Source organism: Amia ocellicauda, chromosome 1 (genome assembly GCF_036373705.1).
Source record: "Amia ocellicauda isolate fAmiCal2 chromosome 1, fAmiCal2.hap1, whole genome shotgun sequence".
Lineage (NCBI taxonomy): Eukaryota > Metazoa > Chordata > Actinopteri > Amiiformes > Amiidae > Amia > Amia ocellicauda.
This window is the reverse complement of record NC_089850.1, coordinates 48,871,754-48,896,838: the sequence shown is the minus strand read 5'-3', so window position 1 is coordinate 48,896,838 and position 25,085 is coordinate 48,871,754. Positions and strand designations below refer to the sequence as shown.

General features: G+C 42.0%; 1 protein-coding gene across 1 annotated transcript; it reads right to left on the bottom strand.

Annotated features, from left to right (window-relative positions):
- Positions 1-5,711: 5,711 nt before the first annotated feature.
- Positions 5,712-24,532, bottom strand: jhy (junctional cadherin complex regulator). Its single transcript, XM_066714092.1, has 8 exons — positions 24,014-24,532; positions 20,184-20,865; positions 11,716-11,814; positions 10,162-10,631; positions 9,799-10,063; positions 7,654-7,740; positions 6,909-7,043; positions 5,712-6,106 (listed from the first exon to the last, which is right to left on the bottom strand). The coding sequence occupies exons 1-8, from the start codon at positions 24,469-24,471 to the stop codon at positions 5,897-5,899; spliced, it is 2,406 nt and encodes an 801-aa protein (XP_066570189.1). The 5' UTR covers positions 24,472-24,532; the 3' UTR covers positions 5,712-5,896.
- Between the last annotated feature and the right edge of the window lie 553 nt (positions 24,533-25,085).

Here is a 25,085-nt window from a genome sequence, read left to right as displayed (position 1 = left end):
TTATTGCAAATTCTCATCACATGAGATAACACTTACTGAGATGTACTTAACTCCGCTCTCCAAGTCCAATAACAAGAAAAGCGCAAAAGCCGTATCGACAGGACATCAACATAAGCTTTATACTGGAGTACTTTCAAGTGCAAAATCTATTTGTTTTTGTGTTCATATAACAATATATTATTATTATTATTATTATTATTATTATTATTATTATTATTATTATTATTGTTGTTGTTGTTGTTGTTGTTGTTGTTATTGTTGGAAGTCAACCAAAGACATGTGAAAGTTATTCTATTTATTGAAAATGCTTTCTCTCTCTCACACACATATATATCATTTTTGGTTTGTTTTAATTTATTTTTGGGGCCAGATATGTTCTCATTCTCTACATTATTTTACACCAATACAAATATCGATGATCCTAAATATATAAATCCTCACGGAAAACAGATGCCTCTTGTGCGCTTTTATTGTTACACTTATTTATGTGAGACAACGGAGGATCATCTCTGTATATTGTAAAGACAATCTGTAAATTATTAATTTTTTACCATGTACATTTTAACGTCTAACGAGTATGATGGATATTACAGAGCGGTTTTATACTTCCTTTTCTCTTCATGTTCCTATTTTGTAGCACTTGCATTGTGATGACGTTGCCCAAGTCCTTTCAAAGGTCGTGTTGTCCATTAAATTATAATATGTTGATTTAATTTCGGGATTTTTTAGGTGTATTTTTATTTTATACCTTCAATTGCTTTATCTTAATTAAATTTCAAAAGCAACCTTTTACATGTGGTCATTTCCTATAAAATGTGTTTCCATTGGGTGATTTAGATTTCAAATGCGAAACCACTACAGGAATATGCTGTCCACTATTGTCCAGACAATAACATGCCACAGAATTGAAAATAAGTTAACATTTTGATTAAACAACGCTGTACAATCTCATTTGTAAATACATTTACAAAACAAAATATATGTGCAAATATTAATAATTTTCGTTAGAAGTTCGTGTTGTTGTGTTTTTTGCTTGTTTGTTTGTTTTTGTTTTTTTAACCAAACAGATATTTGGTTCCTTCTGCAGACATACATGATAATTATGAACCCTTTACTTTACGCCGTTTGATGTTTGCCACAGCGGCTTGAACATAATATAAACTAATACACATATATTAATAAGGGAATAATGATAATGTTACTAAATTTATCCAAGTTTTAACCGTAACAGAAGTTTTCAACGAACCAGACATTACGATTTCGTATCAAGATTGAATAACTTTAAGATCAATCTAATCTGCAGAAAATTGAAAACTAACCAAACTGAATAATACTGTGAATAATAATAATAACAATAATAATAATGGATCAGATAATGGTCACAGATTTCATAATTAACGTCTTTGTTTTTGCAGGATCCTTTTTTACAATGTGCGTCAACAGGACAACACTTCATGTATTTTAAAAGGAGTTACAATGCAATAGGAGAAAAAACAATGTTATCATCAACACCAATACAATTAAAAGTAAAAATACAATTAACAATAAAATAATAAATATTAAGCATAATTTTATTTAAAAAGAAACAACACTTGCAATCAGATTTGCATGGTGATTGCTTCATCAAATTATCAATTTGTTAAAAAATAAAAACAGGACGGCAATGCTAATATCAATCTCCCTGAAGTTTGGCGCGGTTAATTTTTGCTTTAGTAAATGGACCCTCTATATATTATTATTATTATTATTATTATTATTATTATTATTATTATTATTCACCGTTTCAGTGATTTGCCTAATCCCATGTGGGTTTATTTCAAAAGTCGCTGTCTCTCGCTGCGTACTGGAGGACAGCATGATTATGATGATGATGATGATGATGGCATTCATCCCTCTCACACACCTCACCACAGGACCCCAGATGACGTTTACATTCTCAGTCAGGCTCCTTTGAAATCGTCTCATTGACAGAAGAAACAGTAAATAAGTACGCATGCAGTCCGGTATGTGTGGAGGCGGCGGGAGTGTAAAGCTGTATTGGAAACTGTATTGGAATAACGGGGCAGGCAATACGCAGCGCAGGTGAGCGTGCAGTTCAACATTTGCAGCTGTGGGGTTTTTTTCACTGTAACCTGTCATGATCATTAAACCTGCTGCCAGGCTGTTAAACTGGGAGATTTACACGCAGTCTATGGCAATGTGTTCTTCAGAACTTAATTTCGTTATATTAATAGGGGTTTCCAATGGTTTGTAATCTGGAGGAGGGGGGGTAACGATTTGTGCGGTTGACTTAATGATATTATTATTATTATTATTATTATTATTATTATTATTATTATTTACGATACATATTTCCACAAAGTCCAGACTTCAAACAAGACGCAGGTGTAGCGCATCAGGCAGTCAGGCAGTCAGACAGTCAGACAGACAGACAGACAGACAGACAGTCAGACAGACAGTCCTGGGACGAGGCCGGCGAAAGGGACGCAACACTGCCCTGCGCAGGAGGGAGGGAGTTACACCGCCACCATCCCCACTGGAGCTCAGTGCGCAACAGAGCGGGGTGGGGTAGTTTTAATTCAGTTATTATCTACCAGAAGCCTCCTAATAATATTGCTAAAGGTATCAGTGTAGTAAACAACGACACAATACGCACAATGATGACAAACTGTTTATTTGTTTGATTGATATATTTACATTTTACAGTAAATTATTTCTAAAACATTACATATTCAAAGTGCATCAAAATCTGCACGGAGACAACGGTTATCGCAAAAATCTGTCGCATCTTGCAGTTCACAAAACAAAATACAGTACTTTGGCCGGGCGGGGTGTGTGTGGATAAATGACACTATCAACACAGTTTGAACGGGATGGTTTTAAAATGTTATGTACACAGACGAAGTTATGTTTTTTTTTTTTATTATTATTATTTCCAATAATTTTATACAAAAATAAAATACAAACTTAAATCAGTATACCTACTACTAGCAGTAATACTCCTACAACTGCTACTACTAATACTACAAATAATTACATCAAATTGAGTGAATGCTCACCAACAGCACTCAGGAATCCCAAACTTTTTCAATAGTGTTCAATTGAGTTAATGTTTTTATTTTAATGGTTTATTTGGGCCTATTTATAATTTTCCATTCCCAGAGATATTGTTATTTACCAGACAGGCAGGATAGCAAAGGTCACACTTTCACTGTGCAGACCCAGGGTCACTACAGGTCACTTGGTTCCCAGCAGAACAAAACCAAATGAACACGATGAAGGCAATGATGGTGAGGATGATGATGCTCATCATTATAATTATAATAATAATAATAATAATTATTATTATTATTATTATTAATATAATCCTACATTTCAGTTTCACCATGGGACAGTTTAGAGCAGTGCACAAGAGCCAGTCTGTCCTACTGTACCCACACTGCACAGTTGAGGGCTAGAAGACAGCTTTGAAAACATAGTGCTTGGGATACCAGTCATGTGATTTAACATTGCACACTGCAGAGTGATATCATGATACTAGTATTGCACATAGTTTTCGTGCTTGTTACATGGGCAAGGACAAAAAAGTCCTGCTAGGCCCCTGCTGCACCCAGCCCTGCTTTTCTAACAAGCCATCTGTATAAAGAGCACAAGGCCCAGAGACAGAGCTCACTTGTGGCTCACTTTACATCCAACCCAAGGGTCCACTGGCCATTTATCCTGTCGCTGTCTATTTGTTTAGCCTTACGAAATTAGTTCTAGAGGTTTACTTCTACCAGATGGAAGCTTGTAATGTTCTTGTTTTCCTTTTGTGTAAATTGCACCCATTCAGCTTGCCGAAGAGGAGAAAAGCATTTGCATTAGTATTTAGCAAGAAGATCAAAAGATCCCCCAGTCATCCTAGGTACACAGTCTGCGCACATCTATAGAAATTTCACCTTAGAACAACACACACGCATGAAACCTAGCCTTTTATCACTAAATGGCCATGATTATGGAGCTTATATAGTCATTTAAATTTGTACCAGGAAGGCAGTTCACATTAATTTGGGAGGTTTACATTAATAGGGCTGATTTCTCTTTTCAAAGAGGATGTGCATTACTTTTCCCCTTTGAAAAGCAATTCATTTAATTTCAAAACGTGATTCTGATTTACTGAGAAAATAAAAAGCGGGGAGAGAATAGACAGTGTGGAAGGTGATCAATTAAGAGATTAAGCATTTTGCAACACATGGGTGCATCTGCATTTTATTCTAATAGCAAGGCCATCAGCTCATTTTCAGGAGACTGCAACCCACTTCAGCAGAGTCCTTGGATCAAAGCAAGCACGCCTGCCTGTGCCCTGCCGTCTGAAAAAGGAATGCTAATTTAGCCTCCTTAATGTGTGGTGGAGAGAGACTCCTTCAATTAACCGAATTCTATAGCTGGGGAGGAAAAATAAAAAAGATGCAAAGAGAGTTGGTTTGGAAAGGCAGCATTTCTCATTAAATCAAAAGGTCCAGTATTCATTACCTCGCGCATCTGAGGCTAAACACTAAAAACACAGAGCATCAAAGGGAGCCATGATGGGTTAAATAGAGACTATAATCTAATTAAAATATTACATATGAGTAAATAGCTCTTTGATATTCATCTAAAGGTTCCATTTAAGAAATAGGTGCTTGAGATTTGTATTATGGGGAGGGGGGATATCACTTTTAAGTACCGAAAACAAGTTTGGGGTCTCTAATCAGAACTGCTTCAAAGTGCCATCATTTCTCTGACCCATTTGCCATTTCATTTTCTTTCTTTCTTTTTTTTGTCTTTCTTTTTCTCAGGACTAGTTAAAAAAAAAAAGAGGAAATATTGAGACAGAATCAGGAACTGAAAAGGCTGTGGATTATTCGAGATTAGCAGTGGAACCAGGTGCACGCTGAGAGAAGGGGCCGGGGAAAATGTAATTTAATTAATTACCACCTCTTCAATTGAAACCAATATACCCCTTTCAGTTCAAATGCTTCATATCTGCCACAGCCAGCGCACAATGTGGACATCTAAATTCACAGCGATCATTCATTGCTGATGCACAAAGACTAAAGGCTCCGCTGTCCTGCCTTTCTTGAGCGACTCGAAACATCCCGATATTGTGCAACTTCCCCTTCTGCAGTCTACAGTGGGAGACCTGTGTCCCCTTCGAAAACGGATCCAAATCTTTAATCTGCAGTGTATAACCTTTAGCTCTACACAGATCTGAAGTCATACTCCAGCCTGCGTGATATGAGGTGAGCTACAATTTGAGATGCAAGACACACTGCTTTGGTCCACCTCGGTGCTCTCAGGCCTGTGTGGGGGACAATATTTTATGAAACTTTAATCTGAAAACAGGATTAATCTGAAACGTGAATTTATACTTCTTTTTGTTTTTTTGTTTCCATAATTTCTGTTAATCCTCTGATTTCAAAATCGCATTCACAAGTAATGCTAAATAGTACTACAATATCCTATTAGCATTATGCTAAATCATATGATATCGATACACTATATTTATTCAGACAAGACCGAATAGAATCCAAAGAGACGGCCTTAATAAACATAAAAGCATAAACAACTATGCATAAAAATGAAATACAATTAATTGGTCATATCAGATTCGTATTTATCTAAAAGTAATACAAATATAAACAAAATATGTATGTATGTATATATATATATATATATATATATATATATATATATATATAAGATTAGTAAGATTCAAGGCCTATAAAGTATGTTCCCTGGTGTCATTACTCGCATCACTTCTGGGACTAAGCACATTTACCTCAGTAAGTGCTTATGAACCTTACATCAGAGACGCCAAGGTTACAGCCAGAGGTTCCTTGTGCAACTGCTGCCATAAGTAACGTCAGCTCAGGGATTAGATGGCATGTAAGGCTTTCAAATTGGCCACTATTTGTTTCTCCTCTTCATGTCTCTTCTGTAGTATCTCCAGCGTTGCAAGCTGGGACAGATCCAAGTCCTCCAAGTACTGGGTATGCTCAGTGTAGCCCATCCTTCCTGCCTTCTCATTGGCCTTGGGCTGAGGGGGCGGCCTGGGTTTGGGAATGTTCTTGGCATACTCCAGAGCCTGCAGCACAGAGATGTAGTGTGACAGCAGGCATGTTAAAGATCCCCAGACTCCCTGCGTGGCTTTCTCAGCTAAAACTCAGTAGTCACACGTGTACAGGGCATGTTCTGTGTGCCTGTGCGAGTCGCAGCATTATTAACTATTAGCCGTGACACCCAGACAGACCAGGGCAGCTGGGCTGTGTCCTGCTTGGCTATATCAATACTTGTTTAGCTTTAAGGCCTGATTTTCCACTGTTTGTGAAAGTGCCACTCAGGAGTAAAACAGTTGTATGAATTAATTTAAATATTTTTAGCAATATGTATAAAAATTCAAATCATTTAGGGGTGCTTTCTGGCACAGTTTTGAGTGTAAAGATAAGCTGTGCTACAGTCACTCTAATAAACACAAGCACTATCCTCACTCATTATTAAATTGCTTAGTGTGCTGAAGAGGCTCTTGCAGGGTGTGCCGACAATGAAGCATGTCTTAGAGAGATTGTCACCGGACCTAAGCTTTCGTTTTTGTTTTCCACTGTTCTGTCATGATTTTTTCCATCATGACTCAATGTTTTATACAGCGTGACTCACCCACTAGGCATCTGAGTATTTCTGGAGTTAAAATCAAAGCCATAACATAATACAAATTTAATTAAAAATTAAGACAACAAAATTATCAACAAATCAAGGAAAATGGTTATATAAATATATAAACTATACTTATGAAAGAGGTATTTATATGTGTTGATGATCTGATTTATTTCCACAGGTATCCGGACACAGTGAGAGGGAGTGCTGGCCTGCTGGATAGGCTGGAGTCTCACCTTCCTCCGAGGAGCACAGGGCCGGCTCTCTTTGCCTGCTGGGACACTGGAGGGCTGGAGAGGGTTTCTGTTGAGTGTCCTGTTCTGCTGCCGGACCAGCTCTGAGTACTGCCTCTGGCGCCTCATCTTCTCCGCCTGCCAAACGCAGCAAGTGAACGGCCGAGCGAACAAGCAAGCGGTGGAAGATTACAAAGGGGATTTAATTAACAAGCGCCCTGTTCTCTCTAAAGCCTCCTGTCTTTGTATGACCTATAGTATAACACCTCCCCCCGAAAACAGACACACACACACAAAGAGAAGAAAAGGAAAGCTCAGTGTGTTTTGATTATTTACGCATTCATTTCCCTTGAGACACAACATTTCAAGAACAAAAAACCTCCCTCATCAGACACATCTATTTCAATCTAACGACACACATCAGTCACAAGTGATACAGCTCTCCATTCAACGTCACTGCGCCCAATGAATTCAGTGAATGTGAATAATGAAAGTAAAAATGTCTATTTTCTTACAATCAATGAATTACCATAAACATTTTATAGGCACTTGCAATATGACATTTTTCACTTCAATCTGCACAGGTTAATAAAAACACCCCCAAAAAAAACTTTAAACTGATAATATACACGGCAGAATATTTGGTAATTTCATTGTTTTTGTGTAATTATGCAACAGAATTTAAAAATATAAATATGAGATAACATGCGCTGGTGAGGCAGAGGCATGACCAACACCGGACACTCACAGTCTCTTCAGACACCTGGTGATTGGGTCCGAGACCTCCAAGCTTCACGTCCTGCTTGAAGTTCCTGTAGTCTTCCAGCGTGTAGGCCTGCAGGGAGATTTGCCCATCACACAAAGGATGTTCACAGCTAATGTATGTACAGCTCTACACGACAGCATTCACACCCTTGATCTGAGACGATGTGATTCTGTTGCTCATTTAGCTCAATACGTGTACTTCATTCAACTGCTCTCATTTATCAATTCCCATCTCTTCCAAGTCTGTTGACCACCGTTTCAGCCCAGAGGAATCTGCAGGGCTCCAGCGGACAGTGCAAAGCCAAGCCGGGGTGTGTGGAGAGAATGGAAATAGAGAGTCAGGCAGAAGTCAACACCCCCGTGGTCATAACTCAGTTAAATTTACAATGGATATGGTAAGCATAGATGTCCTGTATTTGATTTTGCTTGTATGTTCATATTTCACATGACTGTGGAATGTCCAGCACAGCCCAATCATGCTTCCACACAATCACTATCACAATCTTGATTGGGCTCCTGGTTTCACTGGCGATCGGGCAGCACAAACTGTCTCCCTGAACTCACTGCGCCAGGGTCCTTCCTCCATCACTGAGCTGAAGGAAGCGATATGTTTATCTCGGCCAATCTCAACCAACTAGCCTAAATTGAAGCCTGACTATTTCTTTACAGATGGCTGCACCCCTCAGACATTTGTTTGCTTTCTTCAATTATTATTTGATTTTCGTTATTTAATCTGAACCAATTTGTGTTGCAGGGCTTGATGGTTAGGGAGACAGCACAGCGAGTGCTGGTCCCCCAGTGTGGGCTGCTGGGAGCAGCACTCTGAGGACAGGCTGGGCTCTAATCCCTTGTGTAAATCCACAGGGTACTCTGGCTGGAATACACAAGCTGCACTGAACAAAAGAGGGTAATTATTTCAGATCAGACTGTCTCCTTTAAGGTTTTAAGATGACTTCTAAATCAGCCATTGGTCACGGATACTGTAAGATCTGCATTTCTCCAAGCGATCGGCTCCTGGGTTCCTTTTGGCTGTCAATTCACAAATTTGTCCTTAAATCTCCAGCAAGACAATGCTACAGGGTCTGTGTTAGACATGCCCCAATGGCTTAAACACCACAGACATGTCTTGCAGATCAATTTAATTACTGTTTCAGCAGGCTGGGCTCAGTAAGCCTCATTTTCAGTGGGACGTTTGTAGTGGATTTAAAAAAAACTTGCTGGCTGCTAGCTACTTATGTTTCAACTTTTTGGACAAAAAATAAAACAAAACAACAACAGGGATTAAAAAATAATAATTTAAAAGGCAACTAAATATAAGTTGATGACATAAAATACCTCTTGTACAATTTCAAGAGCAAACTGCAAGAACTTCCCACTTACAGCTATGCATGTTGTAAGTAGTCAGTTACACAACTTATGATTACTGTTATTATTATGTTCATATTTTTCAACCGTTTGTTTAAACCCATGTCATTCACATGGGACAAGGATACTGTAGACGTTTGCAAAGTTCTGGCTGTTGATCTGCCGTTGATCACCCCGCCACTCACCCTTAAATGAAGGCTAAAAAGCTTTTTGCGGTGGTTTCCTTATTTGTTATTTTAACTTTGCAATGAGAGCAATAGTAAAAGTTTGAAAAAAGCCTCATCACCAACATTTCCTGTGCCTTCCAGTTGAGGGAGTACAAAGTCTCCAGTGGTCAATGTTGGGAGAACTCAGACAAGCTGGCAAACGCCATGGAGAGTCATGTTACACGCACATATCCCTCTGAGCAGGCTGGCATTAGAAAGACAGCTTTCTCCTAATCACGTTACCATCTAATACGGTCAGGATAAGCTGCGGCCGTGTCCCCTGTCATCATCTTATAGCAATTAACTGCATCTTACATTACTTATGCAATTCATCTGATGCGTCCATGGGCAGGGAGAAAAGTGCACTTCAGTAAATCTGTTCATGGGTTTATAAAAAGCAATATATATATATATATATATATATATATATATTATGTAATAATACTAAGATTTAAAAATGAAAGTGAGCTGCACATACAAGCATTCCCAACACACACCCGCACGCACACGCACACACACCTGCATGCACGCGCCCGCATGCACCCACCCCTAGGCACCTTGTAGTTGGCTCTCTCCTTCAGCTGCTTCTGTTTCTCCAGCTGGGCCAGGTACCCCTCTGAGCTGCTGCGCTGCATGTCGCCTCTCAGGTGCCCCCGTGCTCGCCCACTCAGCTGCGAGTCACTGCCTGCTGTGTGGCCAATAGGAGGCAGGACAGCGTAGGACCTTGACCCCTGAGAGCCCAGACTGTAAGTGTGTGCCTGGTCATCCGGCTCCTGGGAGCCTAGGGAGAGGGTGTGGTCCTGCCATTGTGGAAGTGTGAACCTGCAACACAGACACTGCCAGTAAGGGCTGCTGAGAACAGCTGCAAGAGCAGCAGTGTGCAGCTGGGGGTAGAGCGAACGACACCAACGATGCCAGACCTTGCTCTGTGGTCCTCCATTGCCCTGTCTGCAGCCCAGTTGCCGGCAGGATAAGGAGGGGGTAGAGTGGGGCCTCTGGGCCTGTGTGGGATGTAGGGCACCAGGTCAGCAGAAGTGTTGAGGTTGATGTTCAGGTGCAGCGCGGGGGCCCTGCGATCCATTGCCGTGTCGCTGGGCCAGGGGGCAGCTGACACTCCTGATGAGCGGGAGTTGCCCAGGTCCTGTGCAGCTCCAGCCCCGTGACCATCTACCTCCTCAATCACCAGGACCTGGGCCCTGCCCACGCTGACTGTCCTCTCTCTCCTCTGCGCCGCGTGTATCCCCCTGGGGCTGTTCAGGGCCTGAGTCTGTTCGCTCCCCCAAGGTGCACCGTCCCCCCAGGGGTTCCGGGTGCCTGGCATGCAGGAGGGCTTCTTTTCACTGAAGGTGGCACGTAGGCCTCGCCTCTCTGACGCTTTCCCTCTGAATCCCTGGGGAGAGACGGCTGGTCACTGATGTCACTCTGGGGCTCAGCTAGGGCCTGGGCCAGACACACACACACACAGCCATGAGCAGTAAGGCAGGGCTGGTTTGTTTTAAAAATGGGTACCATGAATATGACACAGAATATTTTGAAGAGGAAAGAATGTTGAAGATGAACTAAAGTGACGTACATATAGTAAGATACTCTGTGGTAGCAGGTGTCTTTAAAACACTGCAGATAAAAATAAATAAAGGAAATAATAGGACCACAGTTGAAACAATTTGCATTTGGTTGTACATTTTTAAATATAGCTGCAAGTAAATACATTAAAAAATACATTATACAGATGGATAACGTAAAAAGCATGAAATGGCAATATTTGAAATTCCTGGTTATGAATTCAGTATTTAACAGGCCTTAATCAAGAACCTGGAAATGATCTACCAACGCAGCTGCTTCTGTTAGGAATGTATAGCTAGCGAGAGAACTCTCTTGATATATAAATATTAATCTATTTAATTCACATGCTGGTTGCTAATCAAAATAATTGAAACTCAAGAGAAAACAAACACAAGGTTATTATGCGCTGCTCTGCAAAAGCTAGTGAACAGGAATAGGTCAGCGCTAACAGGATAAAGCCTCCTGCGCTCCTTGTAATAGCATACTGAAGGGTGGCATCTGGTAAAGATGACTCAATCACAAGGAAGTATTTCTGTGCCCAGGAACACAGCACACATTCCAGCGATGCTCAGCACAGTAGCAACAACATCAGCAACAAACTTCATCATCATAATTATTATATTTAATAATTTGGTAATCTACATGCAAGTTCCAGCTTGCTAGTTAATTTCGTAATTAATTAGTTAATAATGTTAAAGGTTAAAACTATCTTTTGAATACACAGAAGTGCCCCAGAGCTCCAGACCAGGTGTGTCAGTCCCTGAAGCTGCTGTTTTCCCCAGGGTGGCCTTGCAGACACCATTTATAAGAGATGTGGTCTGCAAGGAAGGAGTAGCCCTGGACTGAACAGACTTTCAGGCCTCACAAACAGGGGAAAGAGCAATAATATTGGAGTGCATACCACGACGCACCTTCAGCTTCTGTGTTCTCCGTTGCCACCTATATTCTGGGTCAGAGTTGCTCTCTTCACCCTCCTGGCTGCTGCTGCTCTCTTGTGCAGCTTCTATCACCTGGTCAAGAAAGAAAAAATACATACACACACAATACGCTGATTAACACACAAACTATAGTCTCTATACAGATTTTTAACCAGTGCTGTTCAATATTTGCAAACAACAAGATGGGGTGTGTAGACAAACAAATGGGTATTTAAGATTTTACATGGGTGTTTTTTTTTTTTCGGCAAGCCCCACAGATCAAAGCACTTGAACACATTTGCTTCTAATGCTGTAATGAAAATCATTTAGTTAACTTTTGGTGCCTTTGGTTGCTAAGAAGTATCTGGTTCAATCGATACTATTGACAGCTTGAAGAGTTCTTCAGTGCATGCCGCTAATTCTAAAAGCGCCTGTGAATAGGCTAAGGTCACAGACAGCCGTGCTGCAGCGAGTGGATTGAGCTGTAATATATCCATCAATAAAGACTCCCCCACACTGCTCTATCTATCTGCTGAAAGGGCAGGGAAGCGGGGGCTGTCCACAGTGTCCTCTCTGTCTCCGGGTCTCTGCGGGTGGCGATCTTCACATTAAGCAGCCTGGCAATTGGGGGGTTTCATTGCTTCAGCTGAGGCTGCCAGGTTCCAGGCTGGCCTAGTCTGTGGGCCGAACTTCAGATGGGAGACTGCCACGTTTGAGCATTGCAAAAGGGTTCGAATTCAGGTGACAAGCCTCTGAATCGAACTGCAGCATAACATCCCAAAATCACAAAAGTCCGAAATTTCTGAGAACACCAGGAACGTCTCTATCACGATGTACCTCCTACAAAAGTATTATCACTGCACTGTATTACATTTATAAACTGATAAACATAATGAAGCAACAAAAAAAAACTGACTGCTGGGCAGTATCAGAGAGTGAGCACTGTGCGCGGTGTCTGAGTGTCTGAGCATGAGAGCAGTGTCTGAGCGTGAGAGCAGTGTGCTGGGGTGGTCTGACACAGGCCCTGGACATGCTCCCTGTGTGTGGGTCAACCTGCTGGGCTGGCCTGGTGCTGTGTGAGGCAGGCAGGCAGAGGCAGTAGGCTGCTTCAACAGGTGTGTACGGAGCGGCGCCGGGCAGCACACACTCCCTCATTATCTCTTCGAAAATGAAACAGGGCTCAACCTCTGCCCACACCGCCGCCAGCGCCTTTTGTAAACCATTTTAATAATCCCAATCAAATCGAGAAAATGATCAAGTGAAATTGCATCTCGAGCACGGTAAGCTGTGTAATGTCTATTCTGCTAAATTGAGGCCCAGTAATTGCTCCTCTGCAGACGAGGCACAACAAAGCCCGGCAATAACGGTGTGCCATTTTTCCCCCCGGACTGGGAAACACAGCTTTGCAATGAAGACTTCAAAGGCCCGTGGATCTTGAATTGCATTTGGCTGCTATTGTGGCGGTCCCAGGCAATCTTGATTAGGTGTTTACACTGAGGGAAGGCGTACAGTAGCAGAGAGCTCCGAGAGCCCGGCTCGGGGGCTATTAAGGAATTGTACATTATGTTCTCGGCTTTGAAGTAAGAGTCGAAGGGATGACGGGGGACTGGGCCTGAGAGCCGAGGCAGAAGATTGCTCTGCTGCTTCCATCCTTATCAAAGGGACTCGGCAGGACCTCTTCATGACTTCGGAGCTCATCGGCTAAAAGTTGGAGCATTACGAGATTGCGCACGTTTAATAACATCCCTAATTATCGAGGTCTAATGAGCCAGAAACTCCTGTCAAAGACCAAATAGTGCATTTCAAAAGCCCCAAGAGCGTACTCAGACCTGGCCTTGGAAACAAGTAGCGATGACGCCCGATAAACTGATGTGATTATTTCCGGGGCCTTTTTTTCTTTCTTCTCCTTTCTCTTCTGTCTCCTTTTCTTTCTTCTCCATGTTATTGTTCTTCTGAGGGCCGTGTTTAAAGATAAAGCAAACCGGGGCAGACAGGTAACGAGAGAATACAGTGACTAAACCACATGAGTAATGCGTTAGCAGAACAAAAGAAAAACACAGAATGCTCGAGTAAAGCAAATAAGGACTGAGAGTTTTCAGATATTTGAACAATCCAACAATGAAGCTCAGAACACACTACTAATGGTCAGAACAGTGTGTATCGTACAGCAAATATTCAGGACTTTGACTCTATCGACCATCAATTGTTTTGAATCAGCTCACATCAAGTTTTGTAAACAGGTTGTAAACTTTAGACCAAAATGATAGGGAACTGTACAGGCACCCTTACCTTGTGTAAGTACAACTGGACAAACCCGCTCATCATTAAAAGAGGAAAAGGGTGATCGGATACAAAGTGTTAGCTGTCACTGTCATAATGGCTGGTGACTGTTGAAGTTCACACAGTTAAATAGCTTAGTGTGGCTCTGTACCTACACCAGTTACCTGTGCAATGCAGTGTTCCCTGTAGGGTATCGTATGCTAAATATATACACAAACAACAAACAAACAAATAAAGAAATACATAAGAAACACCTCATTCATAAATTAAAGTTAATCCTTTAACAATAACAGATTTTTAAAATGCAAGAAGTAGGAGTAGAAAAAACAACAACAACAACAACAATAATAAAATAATAATAACAATAAACTTAAAATAGTGAGATAACATGCACACAGTTTTAAATGACAGTATAAAATGTTTTTAATAGCTTTCTCTTGGAGAACCCTATCTCTGGCATCCTTTGTAAAATACCCATTAGTCTCCATTCGCTCAGGACGCAAAACAGAGCAACGCTTTACAATGGCAAGTAGGAGCACAGTAGCTGTGTCACGGGTACACACATTTATTACGTATTCCAGCGCAATACAAATGCATTTGCGATAAACACAGAAGTTGCCTATTCGCTAGCACAATTTCAACCCACAGTGTAAGTGGCCAATTAATTGTATCAGGCTGTTTCCCAAAGAACATGATTATGTATTTAAGCACCAAGCGTTCAGTGTTTTCACCATTGTTCATGGGCTTGTTAATTAATTTATTATTTATTTGAAAAGGGAAATAATTGGTCTCCATTGAAATGCAGAAAAACAAGATAATCACGGTCTGCTCTGCTTTGGGTTTTCTCTTTCTCTTTTCTGTCATCTTTTGGGAGTATTTAATAGAAGTGCTCTGGACTAGCACAAGCGCCGTCACTCTGAAATCAATATCGGATTTGGCGCGGGCTGCCCCTGCAAGCGCCACTCGCTGATGTGAATGAGCCGTGATTATTTAGGCATTAGCGAGCTGAACAAGCCACTCTGAATGCGATCGGGTGACCAGGGCCCTCCTCAACAGCTCACCCCATCCGTCTGAGACACAGGGGCTGGTCGGCTGAAGAGGGGAAACCCCCCCAAACACAGAGATCAATTAGAGGCCGCGAGACAGGGCACATGCATGCTGGGGGGGTTGGGAGGCCCTTTTGTCTTGACAATGCCACATTGTGAGCAGCACTCGAGTATGTTAATGTGGATGATAGACAGCATTATGACACCGCCAGGCTCCTCTGCACTGGTGAACGCTGACGATGTAAGGGATGCGCACGTAACGCAGCGCTATAGAAACCCCAGTCACGTGTACCCCTGTGCCAGGTGCTCGGATATCCCAGAGGTCACTGGCAGACACTCAGCTGTGCTCTCCTTCATAGACCTGTGCTATTATTAACAGACCGCAGTGTAGAATCGACACAGCACTGACTCAAATGTTTAGATTCCACTCCTATTTAAAGACACTTATTTAAAAAGTTGTGTTCTGCCCAATTCACTTGCCATTGTGACTCATGAAACACTTTTTGGTTTATTTTTTAATGGATGAAATATAGATGTTATTGCCTAGTATGGATCAGATAAGATTATGTGTTACATCACCGTAAAAGGTTAAAAGGTCACGTATAAAAACAGTAATCCAGTGCCATTAGCCATCATGTAAAATATACAACCTAAAATTCAAAACTTTACAACACAATGTATTGAAGTTTAACAGCACATGGGCTAAAACTGTGCTAGTGTTTTTCTCTTTAGAATCACAGTCATAAATCACACCTAAACTGCACAACTTGGAAACATCTTGGGGAGGACTTCATCCAGCAGTGAATTGATATGGGCTGATGTTGATGGTGATATATATACATACATACATATATATGTATAGTGAATACATTTCTATATCTGTGCTTAAATGTCAGTCAATCTGTCTCAGAGCAAAGCAAACCACTCCAGAGTTACCCCCAGAGGGGATCTGAACTTCTGGAAAGAAACTGAATACACCAATAAATAGGCTGACCAGATTTTCAAAATTAGAAACCGGGACATATTGAAAATGTCCAGATATCTGCTGCTGTTACATCTAGTTACCTTTGTTTTTTAGGCAACATGTTTACAAAAATGACATGATTTCTCCCTCATGTCTCAATTACACTGACAATAAGTACCCCAGATATTTTCTCTTATTAGTCCTCTGCGGGAGAACTAGCACTTACCTAATTAAAAGTCCCCATTTGTGTTGCTTAAATCTGTCATGTGTGTTAGCATATCAGTATGAAATATACAGTCCAGAAAACAGTCTATATTAGCATTACTGTATCACATGTAGTTAGAAAATGTTCGCTTCTTCATGTGATCACATAAATCAGAGGTTCCTAACTGGGGTCGCTAGGGGGTCCGTGATCTCCCCCCCACCGCGCAAAAAATATATTTTTAAAAATACTTATTTTAGTTGATCAATTACAAAAGAATGTACAGGCCTATCCATCTAATAAGGAGTGAGATGAGCTCTTCTTTGAATCTTGTCAGCTAAGAATAAGGTTCTATGTTCTCCAGTTTTCAACATAGTATAATGAGGCAGTTGCAGCATTTTTTGTAGGTGGGGGTCCTCAGACAGAATGTGGTTGGCAAAGGGGTCCTTGGGCAAAACAAATTTGGGAACCCCTGACATAAATAATGCCTTGTCTATTTTAAAGGCTTAAGAGCTTTAAGTGAATCTAAACAAGGGAAAGCTAAAAACTGTATAATCTAAAATAATTTTAGAGAATTATTGGGACACCAGGACGTTTAATTAAAATCCAGGACAGTCCTGGTAAAACCGGGATGTATGGTCACCCTACCAATAAATGCAGTGGTTTCCAGTCGCTCTCATGTACAAACAAAACATCATCCTGTTCTCAAATTCAGTACGTCTCTGTCACAGCTTCCCTGTGATTACATTTTAGGATAGTTAATTCAAACAAAACAATGTTTTTTGTACAGTGTAAACTAAACTTAACTCTCAAACTGGTGTAGTCAAATATATTTAAGGCAGATAAATAAAGTGTAAATTACCCCAGTTGTATATATAATTATAATTATAACACAAATCTGTTATAAAACATACAGATATCTGAAACCTGAAGGGATGGTTTCACAGACAAGCCCGGATTGTCCGATTGTGTGCCATCAGACATGTTTGGACTACCCCCCATCCCCCGGTGGGCCGGTGGATCAGTGGACTGTTTTGGCCCCCCAGTCTTCAAATTACTGGAAACTCCCCACACACACCCGTCCCCCTGGTCAACAAATCGCCAGAAACCCCAGCACCCTCCCCCCCCCCTTGGAAATTCGCCAGCACCCAAAACACCCGGGTCAACAATTCACTACCACCCCTTCCCCCACTATTGGCCTGCTACTGTCATTGAACTCCGAGGCCACTTTCTGACCCAATCTGACCCATGGTTCGACATAAGGGACCACCCATCTGCCTGACGCAGGGTCCAAGTTCTGTAGGGCAGGCTTTCTTTGCTGTATTACATGCCCAACAGGGTAAGTGATAATTTTACCTTATGTCACCATTGCTGATTTGTTTATATTGGAAATGGACATGCTATCTACAAAGTATTCATTTCCGATTATCATTTTTGGGACTGGGCAGTCCTTTGCAAGTTTCCGTCTGCAGCCCCCACCAGCCCAGGTCGGGAATCCATCAACCAAGCCCCCCGGGTCCATGATTCCAAATGGAATCAATCCATTGCCACACCAGGACACCATTGCTTATAACCTTCACGCGAACAGTCGGGCAGGTACATTTCTGGGGTGGGGGGGGTTGGGGCAAGTAATATTTAATGGCACCTTCCCTGCTGGGCAACCAGAAATAAAAAATTATGACAGACCCTGTGACCCTGTTCACAGACCCAGATTAGCACTGGTCAGGGACTACCCAATGCTATTGTAGGTAGAGTAGTCTTAGACTAGTGCCAATCAAGGCTATGAAACCAGCTGTTAGTGTTTATATTTATGGTTCCTTCATTCAATGTCAGGTTGATGGCTGAGTGTTGAGCATAGGCTGAAGAACAAGCATGAGCCTAAATCTAATTAAAATTAAAATCTGATTAGTTATGCACAACGATCAGCTGGTCAGAAAGAAACTGAGCAAAGTGTATAAAATTCTCCTTTAAAATTACAAAACTTTACCAATGACAATGGCAGCACAACATGTAACATATGATAACTCAGCTGAAGCAATATGGGTGCCTGTAAAATGGTTTATCTGAGAGTGCGTTCAATGTCAGTTTAGTCAGTTTAAGAACAAACAGAAAAACGGATCTAGGCTGTTTGAAAGAGCATTTCTGTAATATCTGTGTGCCCCCTAGTGGATCCAAGGACTCACACACTCTAATGGTACCAAACAGTCCTGTATATTGGTTGTGTTTATTATTCACGTTTTCAGTCGGTTTTTCAGTGATACGTTAATCACATGACCTCAAACAGACACTATATTTGCTTAGTCTTCTCTGTGTTTTGCCCCAGTGTATGATTAACTGAATTGTATTTAGTTTTTGTTTGTTTGTTTTGTTAAACCACTATTTGACAATGGAACTGTGTCCTGTTTTACTGCTTCTTTGTGAAAGGGAGTTAATTTGGACCAAGGTGTAAGTGAAATTAAAATAATTATAAGTAAATAAATACATACATAAATAACATGCTGTTTCCATGTGTAATCATTTTCAGTGCCAAACATTTTCTTTTAACACAAAGCTCTGAATATCAACCCTCTGAGGACATGAATATACCCTGTGGATCGGTTTATATTCAATTGCATTGTATCAACCAATAGTATTGGATCACCATGCTTTCATTATCCTAAACCACTTCTAAAACTCCTTCTTCCCTCTTATCGCTCATTTTACAATATCAATCCACAGCCGCCCCCCCCCCCCGAATAAACAAAAACAAAATAGAATAAAATAAATAAAAAAACAATAATGAGAGGGTTTCCATTGATAAGGGCATGAGGCCCAGTGCCCTGCTCCTTTACAACATCCACTGCAAACTCTTCATTTAACACTTAACAACAACAGCACAAAAAGCACAGCACATCTGGCAACAATGCTCATCACCATGACAATGCCGAAAGGCTGGATACACTGGAAAGGCCTGCGTTCGCATCAGCTGTGAATCTAAAGGAATTGTTAGAGGAGGTCACCTGACACCTTTTTTATAGGCTTATGAATAAACAAAAGGTTTGCAGCAATTGTTGAAAGCCTTTCTGTGTGAAATTAAAGTTTAATAGGCCGCTAATAAACAAGTAATTATGATATAAGTGTTCAGCACCATTTAATACATAATGAGTTTGAACTGATTTCCCGCCGTTAATTGACAGAGGTTGGCGGTAATTTGTCAAAGGGCACCAAGTTCTGCGCTGTTCTGCACAGCACTGTTAAAAGCGCCTTTCAATATAACACTCTGCTTAGCATTTATATCTCTTTCTTTAGTCTTTTAAAACTCACTTGCAATGCCCAGGGAGCTATTGCCCAGGGAGAGACTTTCAGCTAATCTGTTTACTTTTCACATCTATAGTCTCTAAACTCACATATATGGCGAGAAAGCAGATCTGTTTTTCGATGGTTCCATTGTGGCACAAGTACTACCTTTCTAGAAAGCATGTCACGTTTTTTGTAGTGTGAACCAATTTCACACAAAAAACTATCACAAGTAATTTCTGCCCCTTCACGCAGGTCGATAAGCATTGCGCTCACATTCCAGTATGAAAATGTTGCACCCAGTGGTGTAGGTTTGGTTTCACAATTGGGGGAGACATGCATTTCGGGTCCTCCGCAGGTGGGGGGGGGTGAGCAGAGTTGTGTAGTGGGGGGACTAGTTAATATTCTTATTGAGCAGCGAGGGGGACCCTATCAATATTGGGGGACACACGTTCACTACGCATATGGAAATGGGCACAGACTATTGAGGGGCACAATTTCCAGGCACACGTCCCACTCTGCCCCCAAGACCTATGCCTATGGCTACACCACTGCTGACTTGCAGAAGTGTAAAAAGCCAAAGTCAGTGTAAATTGTTCTATTCCAATTCCACCTCCATTCAATCTAGTCAATTTCCATTCCAATTCTAGGGGGGAATTGATCCCCAACTCTGGAAAAAGCTCTCTCTACCTACCTGTGTGATGTGACTCTGTTCCCTCCTGGTGCCGTGAGTGTGCAGGTACGAGCCTGGCTTGGGGGCACTAACCCCCAGGGTCTGCTTGTTGCGCTCCACAAAGTCCTGCCGGGGGCCTGGGGGGTTGGCCCGTGATCGATGAGCGTGGCTCTCTCTCTTATTGTGCTGCTTGTTTGCACAGGGCTGGTGGCTGCCGCCCCACCCAGGCTCCGGCTGCAGGGTGCGCTGTTGCTGCCTGCTGTAGTTGTGGTACAGCTGATCAAAGCGCTCCTCTCTGTTGTCCGAGAACAGCTCAACAGGATCGTCCCATGGAGGCTCTGGTTCCTGCTTTCGGGGAGCCCTGCCAGCCCTGCTCCTCACAGGGCCCTCCTGCTGTAGAGCCTCACGGGGCTTTCCACGCCCGGGGTGGTGGGGAGTGAGAGGCGGCCTGGTCAAGGTGTCTGTCTGCCTGTCAGTCCCGCTCACATTAAAGCGGACACATGGGCTGCTGTGCTGCCCTCTCGCCCGCACCCCGCTCACCTCCAGCCCTGCCACCTCCCTGGGCTCTCCAAGTGCCCGTGTCTCCTCAGGGCTGGCGGCAGGCTGGTCTTGGTCCTCCCTGAAGACCCCAGCTCCCTGCAAGTTGTTTCTCCAGTTGGGGTCGTATCGCAGCTCTGCGTACTCATCCTCCCAGTGGGCCTGACTGCAGGGGTGAGACACAAGAGAAGCAGCGTCATTCCACAGAAAGAAAGAAAGAAAAAGTAAAAAGAGGAGAAAAGTAGATTTGTGATTTTTTAATGGCCCGAAAATTCAGGGGCAGTTTTATTTAATCTAAATGCCCTAAAAATATAGGCTGCAAAAATACGTCTCAAAAATGTTTTAATTTGTTATTAAACTTGCAATTTTCGGCTAATGAAACTGAAGAGGCATTCATGATCCTGCAATGAAACTGTTACCTAATACACCGCTTCCAACATGACAGAGGAGAACTCATTAAATCAATTACTGGGGGAGTTCTTTGTTGTCTCCTTGTGAATTGAGCAAGACCTCCTCCTTAGATTATGTTTCTATATGTAGACATGCCTGGGTGTAAAGCACTCCAGCACACAAGGGTGAGAGGGGGCGGAAATTGTTCTATAATGACTCAGCTTAATGGAGCTTCACATTAATTGATTAATGAATGTATTCATTTTAACTGGTGTAGACAGCTGTGTGAAATATGCATTAAAATTTCCAGGTTATTGACCTGTTTTTTAATAGTGTAAGGATATAAAAGATGCATCTTCATTAAGACAGGCTGTTGATATTAAAGAGGAATAGATTCAATGGCCAGCAACCCGGGACTAAAAACACACACCAAACAAACGAGTTCTGAAATCTAAAGCTCAAAATGATTTCTTACTACATACCCAATCAGGTGTATATTTAATCTCTCTATAAAAACCAACACAGTGTACATTTCAGCCAACAACACCCACAAGAAATAGCAAATCCGCCCCTCTCTCCCATTCCCACAGACTACAGACCATATCCAGCCAATTCTGAAAGAACTGTTCAACTCAGATCAGATTAGACAAATGGGTGGACAGTCAGATAGACAAGCAGACAGGCAAACAGACAGACAGAAAGACATGTAGAAAGACAGACAGATAAACAGACACTCAGTAGATAGACAGAGAGGAGGGTGGGAAGGTTTACAGAAAAAGCTCAGTGTTGGTCTCTCGGGATCAGCAGCACTGCCCAGAGTGTCGCCGGACAGGGAGCACTGTCCATGGACAGGGCTGGCTACTGGCTCTAGTGGCGGACCCTGTATGTCCTCTCCCAGGGTCACTGCATGGGAACAGAACCAGCGTGAAGGGGGCGGTCATCCACACACACAGCAGCTGAAAGAAAGCCCGCTTTGTTCTGTGTGGACTGAAATGCACCGTGGATAATGGGCACGGCACACCGCTGCCAGGGCACTGAGAGCAGAGCCACTTCACCACTCCCGGATCACCGGCGGGTTCGCAGTGAGAGGCGCTCGTATGCATGTGTAACAAGGTGTGCACATGCTAATGCTAATGGACTACATTACTAGTGCTTACTGTGACAACATCAAACAAAATACAAATCAATTTTCCATTAAATTGAGCCAGCTTTAGAGAAATGACTAAAATTAGGGTCCTTTCTTCCCCCCCGGTACAATTACAGCGCTTGCTCTCAAAATGTATTCAACTGCTGCCCCCGTCCCATTGTGGGGCAGGTGAATAAAAGCATGTTGTAAACCATTTATCCTTTGTTTGTTATTTAGCAACAAATGCCACATTATTTTAAGAGTGCTCTGTGGTTAATTAAAAAAAAAAAAAAAACTCCCCATCGTATTATCAGTTTAGGCCTAATTAAATTCCTTTAATAGAAACGTTATTCTCAATTTATACTACATTAGCCTCATAACCATGAGAAAGCACACTTCTAATAACTCTTTAGTTAAAGCTTTTTTACATAATTGTACAGTAAATTGATGTGTGTTATTTACATTTTTTTTTTCCAATTACAAAACATTTATATTCATTAGGTGTATTGTGATGAGGATCTTGCCTGAATGTTTATGCTATAGGCTGCCGATCTAGAAAAGGCTCTTCTGTTTTCAAACACACACACCCCCTCATACACCGAACCATATGTTGGTCTGTAACCTTTATGAGAGTTTGCATCTGCTTGGACTTTTAGGTAATGAGCTTTTTTTTATTATTATTATTTATTGGATTTCGATGATTTTACAGTTGATTGGCTCTCAAACGGTTTGTTTGCTATTTTCAGGGGTAAGTGGAATTATTTATCCTGTTGTGTTTAGACAATATACCCTGACAGATTGTGCAGGAGCTATATCATGTCTATCTATATATATATTTATGTATGTAGGTAGGTATATGTGTTACCAATTTAAAAAGTACATGAAAAAATGCCTTTAAGATTTCTGAAGAGTATCCATCTTATCTTAAGTAATTAAAGAAAAAAACAAGGGGAACTGATTTAACAAGTTGCAGTATCACTCAGAAACAACTTAACTGCAGATGTAGGGATTTCCTCCTTCTATTTGCATCCCTGATCTAATGGTCTGAATCACATTCACCTGAATTAGCACCAATAGTACAAAACTAAGATAAACTGCTGAAAACAACTCCAAAACACCCCACATGCACCAGAAAACATGTATAAGCGGTGTCTGTAGCTCTTATTAAATTAATTATCAGTTGAGTCAATCCTAAAATGTAATAAAAATATATACACACATATGTACCCATGTCAACAGCCAAAAGTCCAGTCCTCGCCAACACCAAACTCTTCACCTGTTTTCCAATACCGCCTGGTTATGTTAACCCAGTAGAGCACAACCCTATCCCTTACGGAGCTCAGGTTTCATTACAGTGCAAACATTTTCCAAACTGCATTACAGCTGGACGCCTGTAATACAAATTACTTCAGCAAGGACAGAGCAAACTGCGATTCCACTCTGGGCATCCAGTTATGGCTGCATTGTGTAACATTGACGCCACCTAGTGGACACAACACTTATGATCCTAAAGTGTTTTAAATCAAGTTTTCAAAGTTAAATGTTCCAAAGAAGGGCTAATACTCATAGTGCTCCCTACAGAGAGGGACTGTTGTTCTCTCCATAATGTCTCCATTAGAGCCCTGTCAGTGAGGGTGGCATGTTCATTGGCAGAGTTGTTGGAACGTGTGGTTTCAGTGATAGTGGTCACGGTCACGGATAGTGTTTCAGACTTAAATAACTGGTGTAAGAAAGAAAGAAAGAAAGAAAGAAAGAAAGAAAGAAAGAAAGATGAATGAAGTCAGTTGTTTTAGCTTACCTTGTCCTCTCCGTGCCCTCCTGCAGAGCCCCGTCCCGTGGCTGTGTGTCATCTGATGCTGGCTGTCTCTGCTCTGGCCTGAAAGCCACTCCATCCAGGCTGTCAAACACATAGCTCTCCTCCTCCTCCTCTTCCTCCTCATCCTCGCCACTGTCATGTCTGCTGAAGCCCCCCTGCATCTGCTCCCCTTCCTCCCTCTCCTCCTCCTCCTCCGCAGGGTTCAGCAGCAGTTCCTTGCTCTCATGGATCCGCTTCTGCAGTTCCAGCTGGTATCGCCTCTCCTGGGCCAGGCTCTCGGTGTCGGACTCCAGGGAGTCCCACAGACTGAGGTGCAGGTCTTCCTCCAGTGAGGAAGGCCCCTCGGGGACCCCCTTCAGCCGTCCATAGGAAGCCCCCGCCCTGGGCACCTTCTGTCGACCTGGGCTGCTGCTCATCTCCGTGGTGGTCGGCTGATGCATCCTCTACCACAGCAGTTTTCGACTCAGGAATTATGGGTCTCCTTCGAAACAGCTGAACCTTAAGAACTGGGGATATTATGTCAAATTGGCCCAATTAAGCCAATACAGGAGCTGAATTAGTTAGAAAAGGGCTAATTGGTTAGGAATTTGATCGGTGAGCTCAGGCAGCAATGGGAAGGTAAAGACACTGTACTGTGGTCTGCACTACATCAATGCTGCTCTAATCCATCCCCAGAGGACCACAATCCAGTAGGTCTCATTCATATGCTGTGGGTTTCTTTAAATCACCACCTACACTACATCTAGGATTATGGGTGTTAACTCAGCTCAGTTAAGTGAATAATTGGTTAAATTAGCTAATTAGTTCAGTAGTAATGAAAACACAAGCAGCAGGACTGTTTCAATGAAACCAAATGTGGAGTACGGCGCCCTCTGGCGGTCACCCTTTGCACTGAATGTTAAAACGGCGTATTTTCATTGGGAAACGTCCTAATGTACAGATGTTTTATTCGGATAGATATTTAATTATGTAATATACACATTTTCGTGTTTTTCAAAATTAACCTATTGCACAAAGGAAATAAGACCTGGATTGTGGAGAGTATTCATTAGGC

What these genes read in the sequence shown, in the direction of transcription:
- jhy (XM_066714092.1), bottom strand. Translation starts at nt 24,471, where the DNA reads ATGCATCAGCCGACCACCACGGAGATGAGCAGCAGCCCAGGTCGACAG. An exon ending in ATGGAGGACCACAGAGCAAG is followed by an intron (nt 10,064 to 10,161) that starts GTCTGGCATCGT and finishes TCTGTGTTGCAG; the next exon opens with GTTCACACTTCCACAATGGC. An exon ending in ACCAGGTGTCTGAAGAGACT is followed by an intron (nt 7,044 to 7,653) that starts GTGAGTGTCCGG and finishes TGCGTTTGGCAG; the next exon opens with GCGGAGAAGATGAGGCGCCA.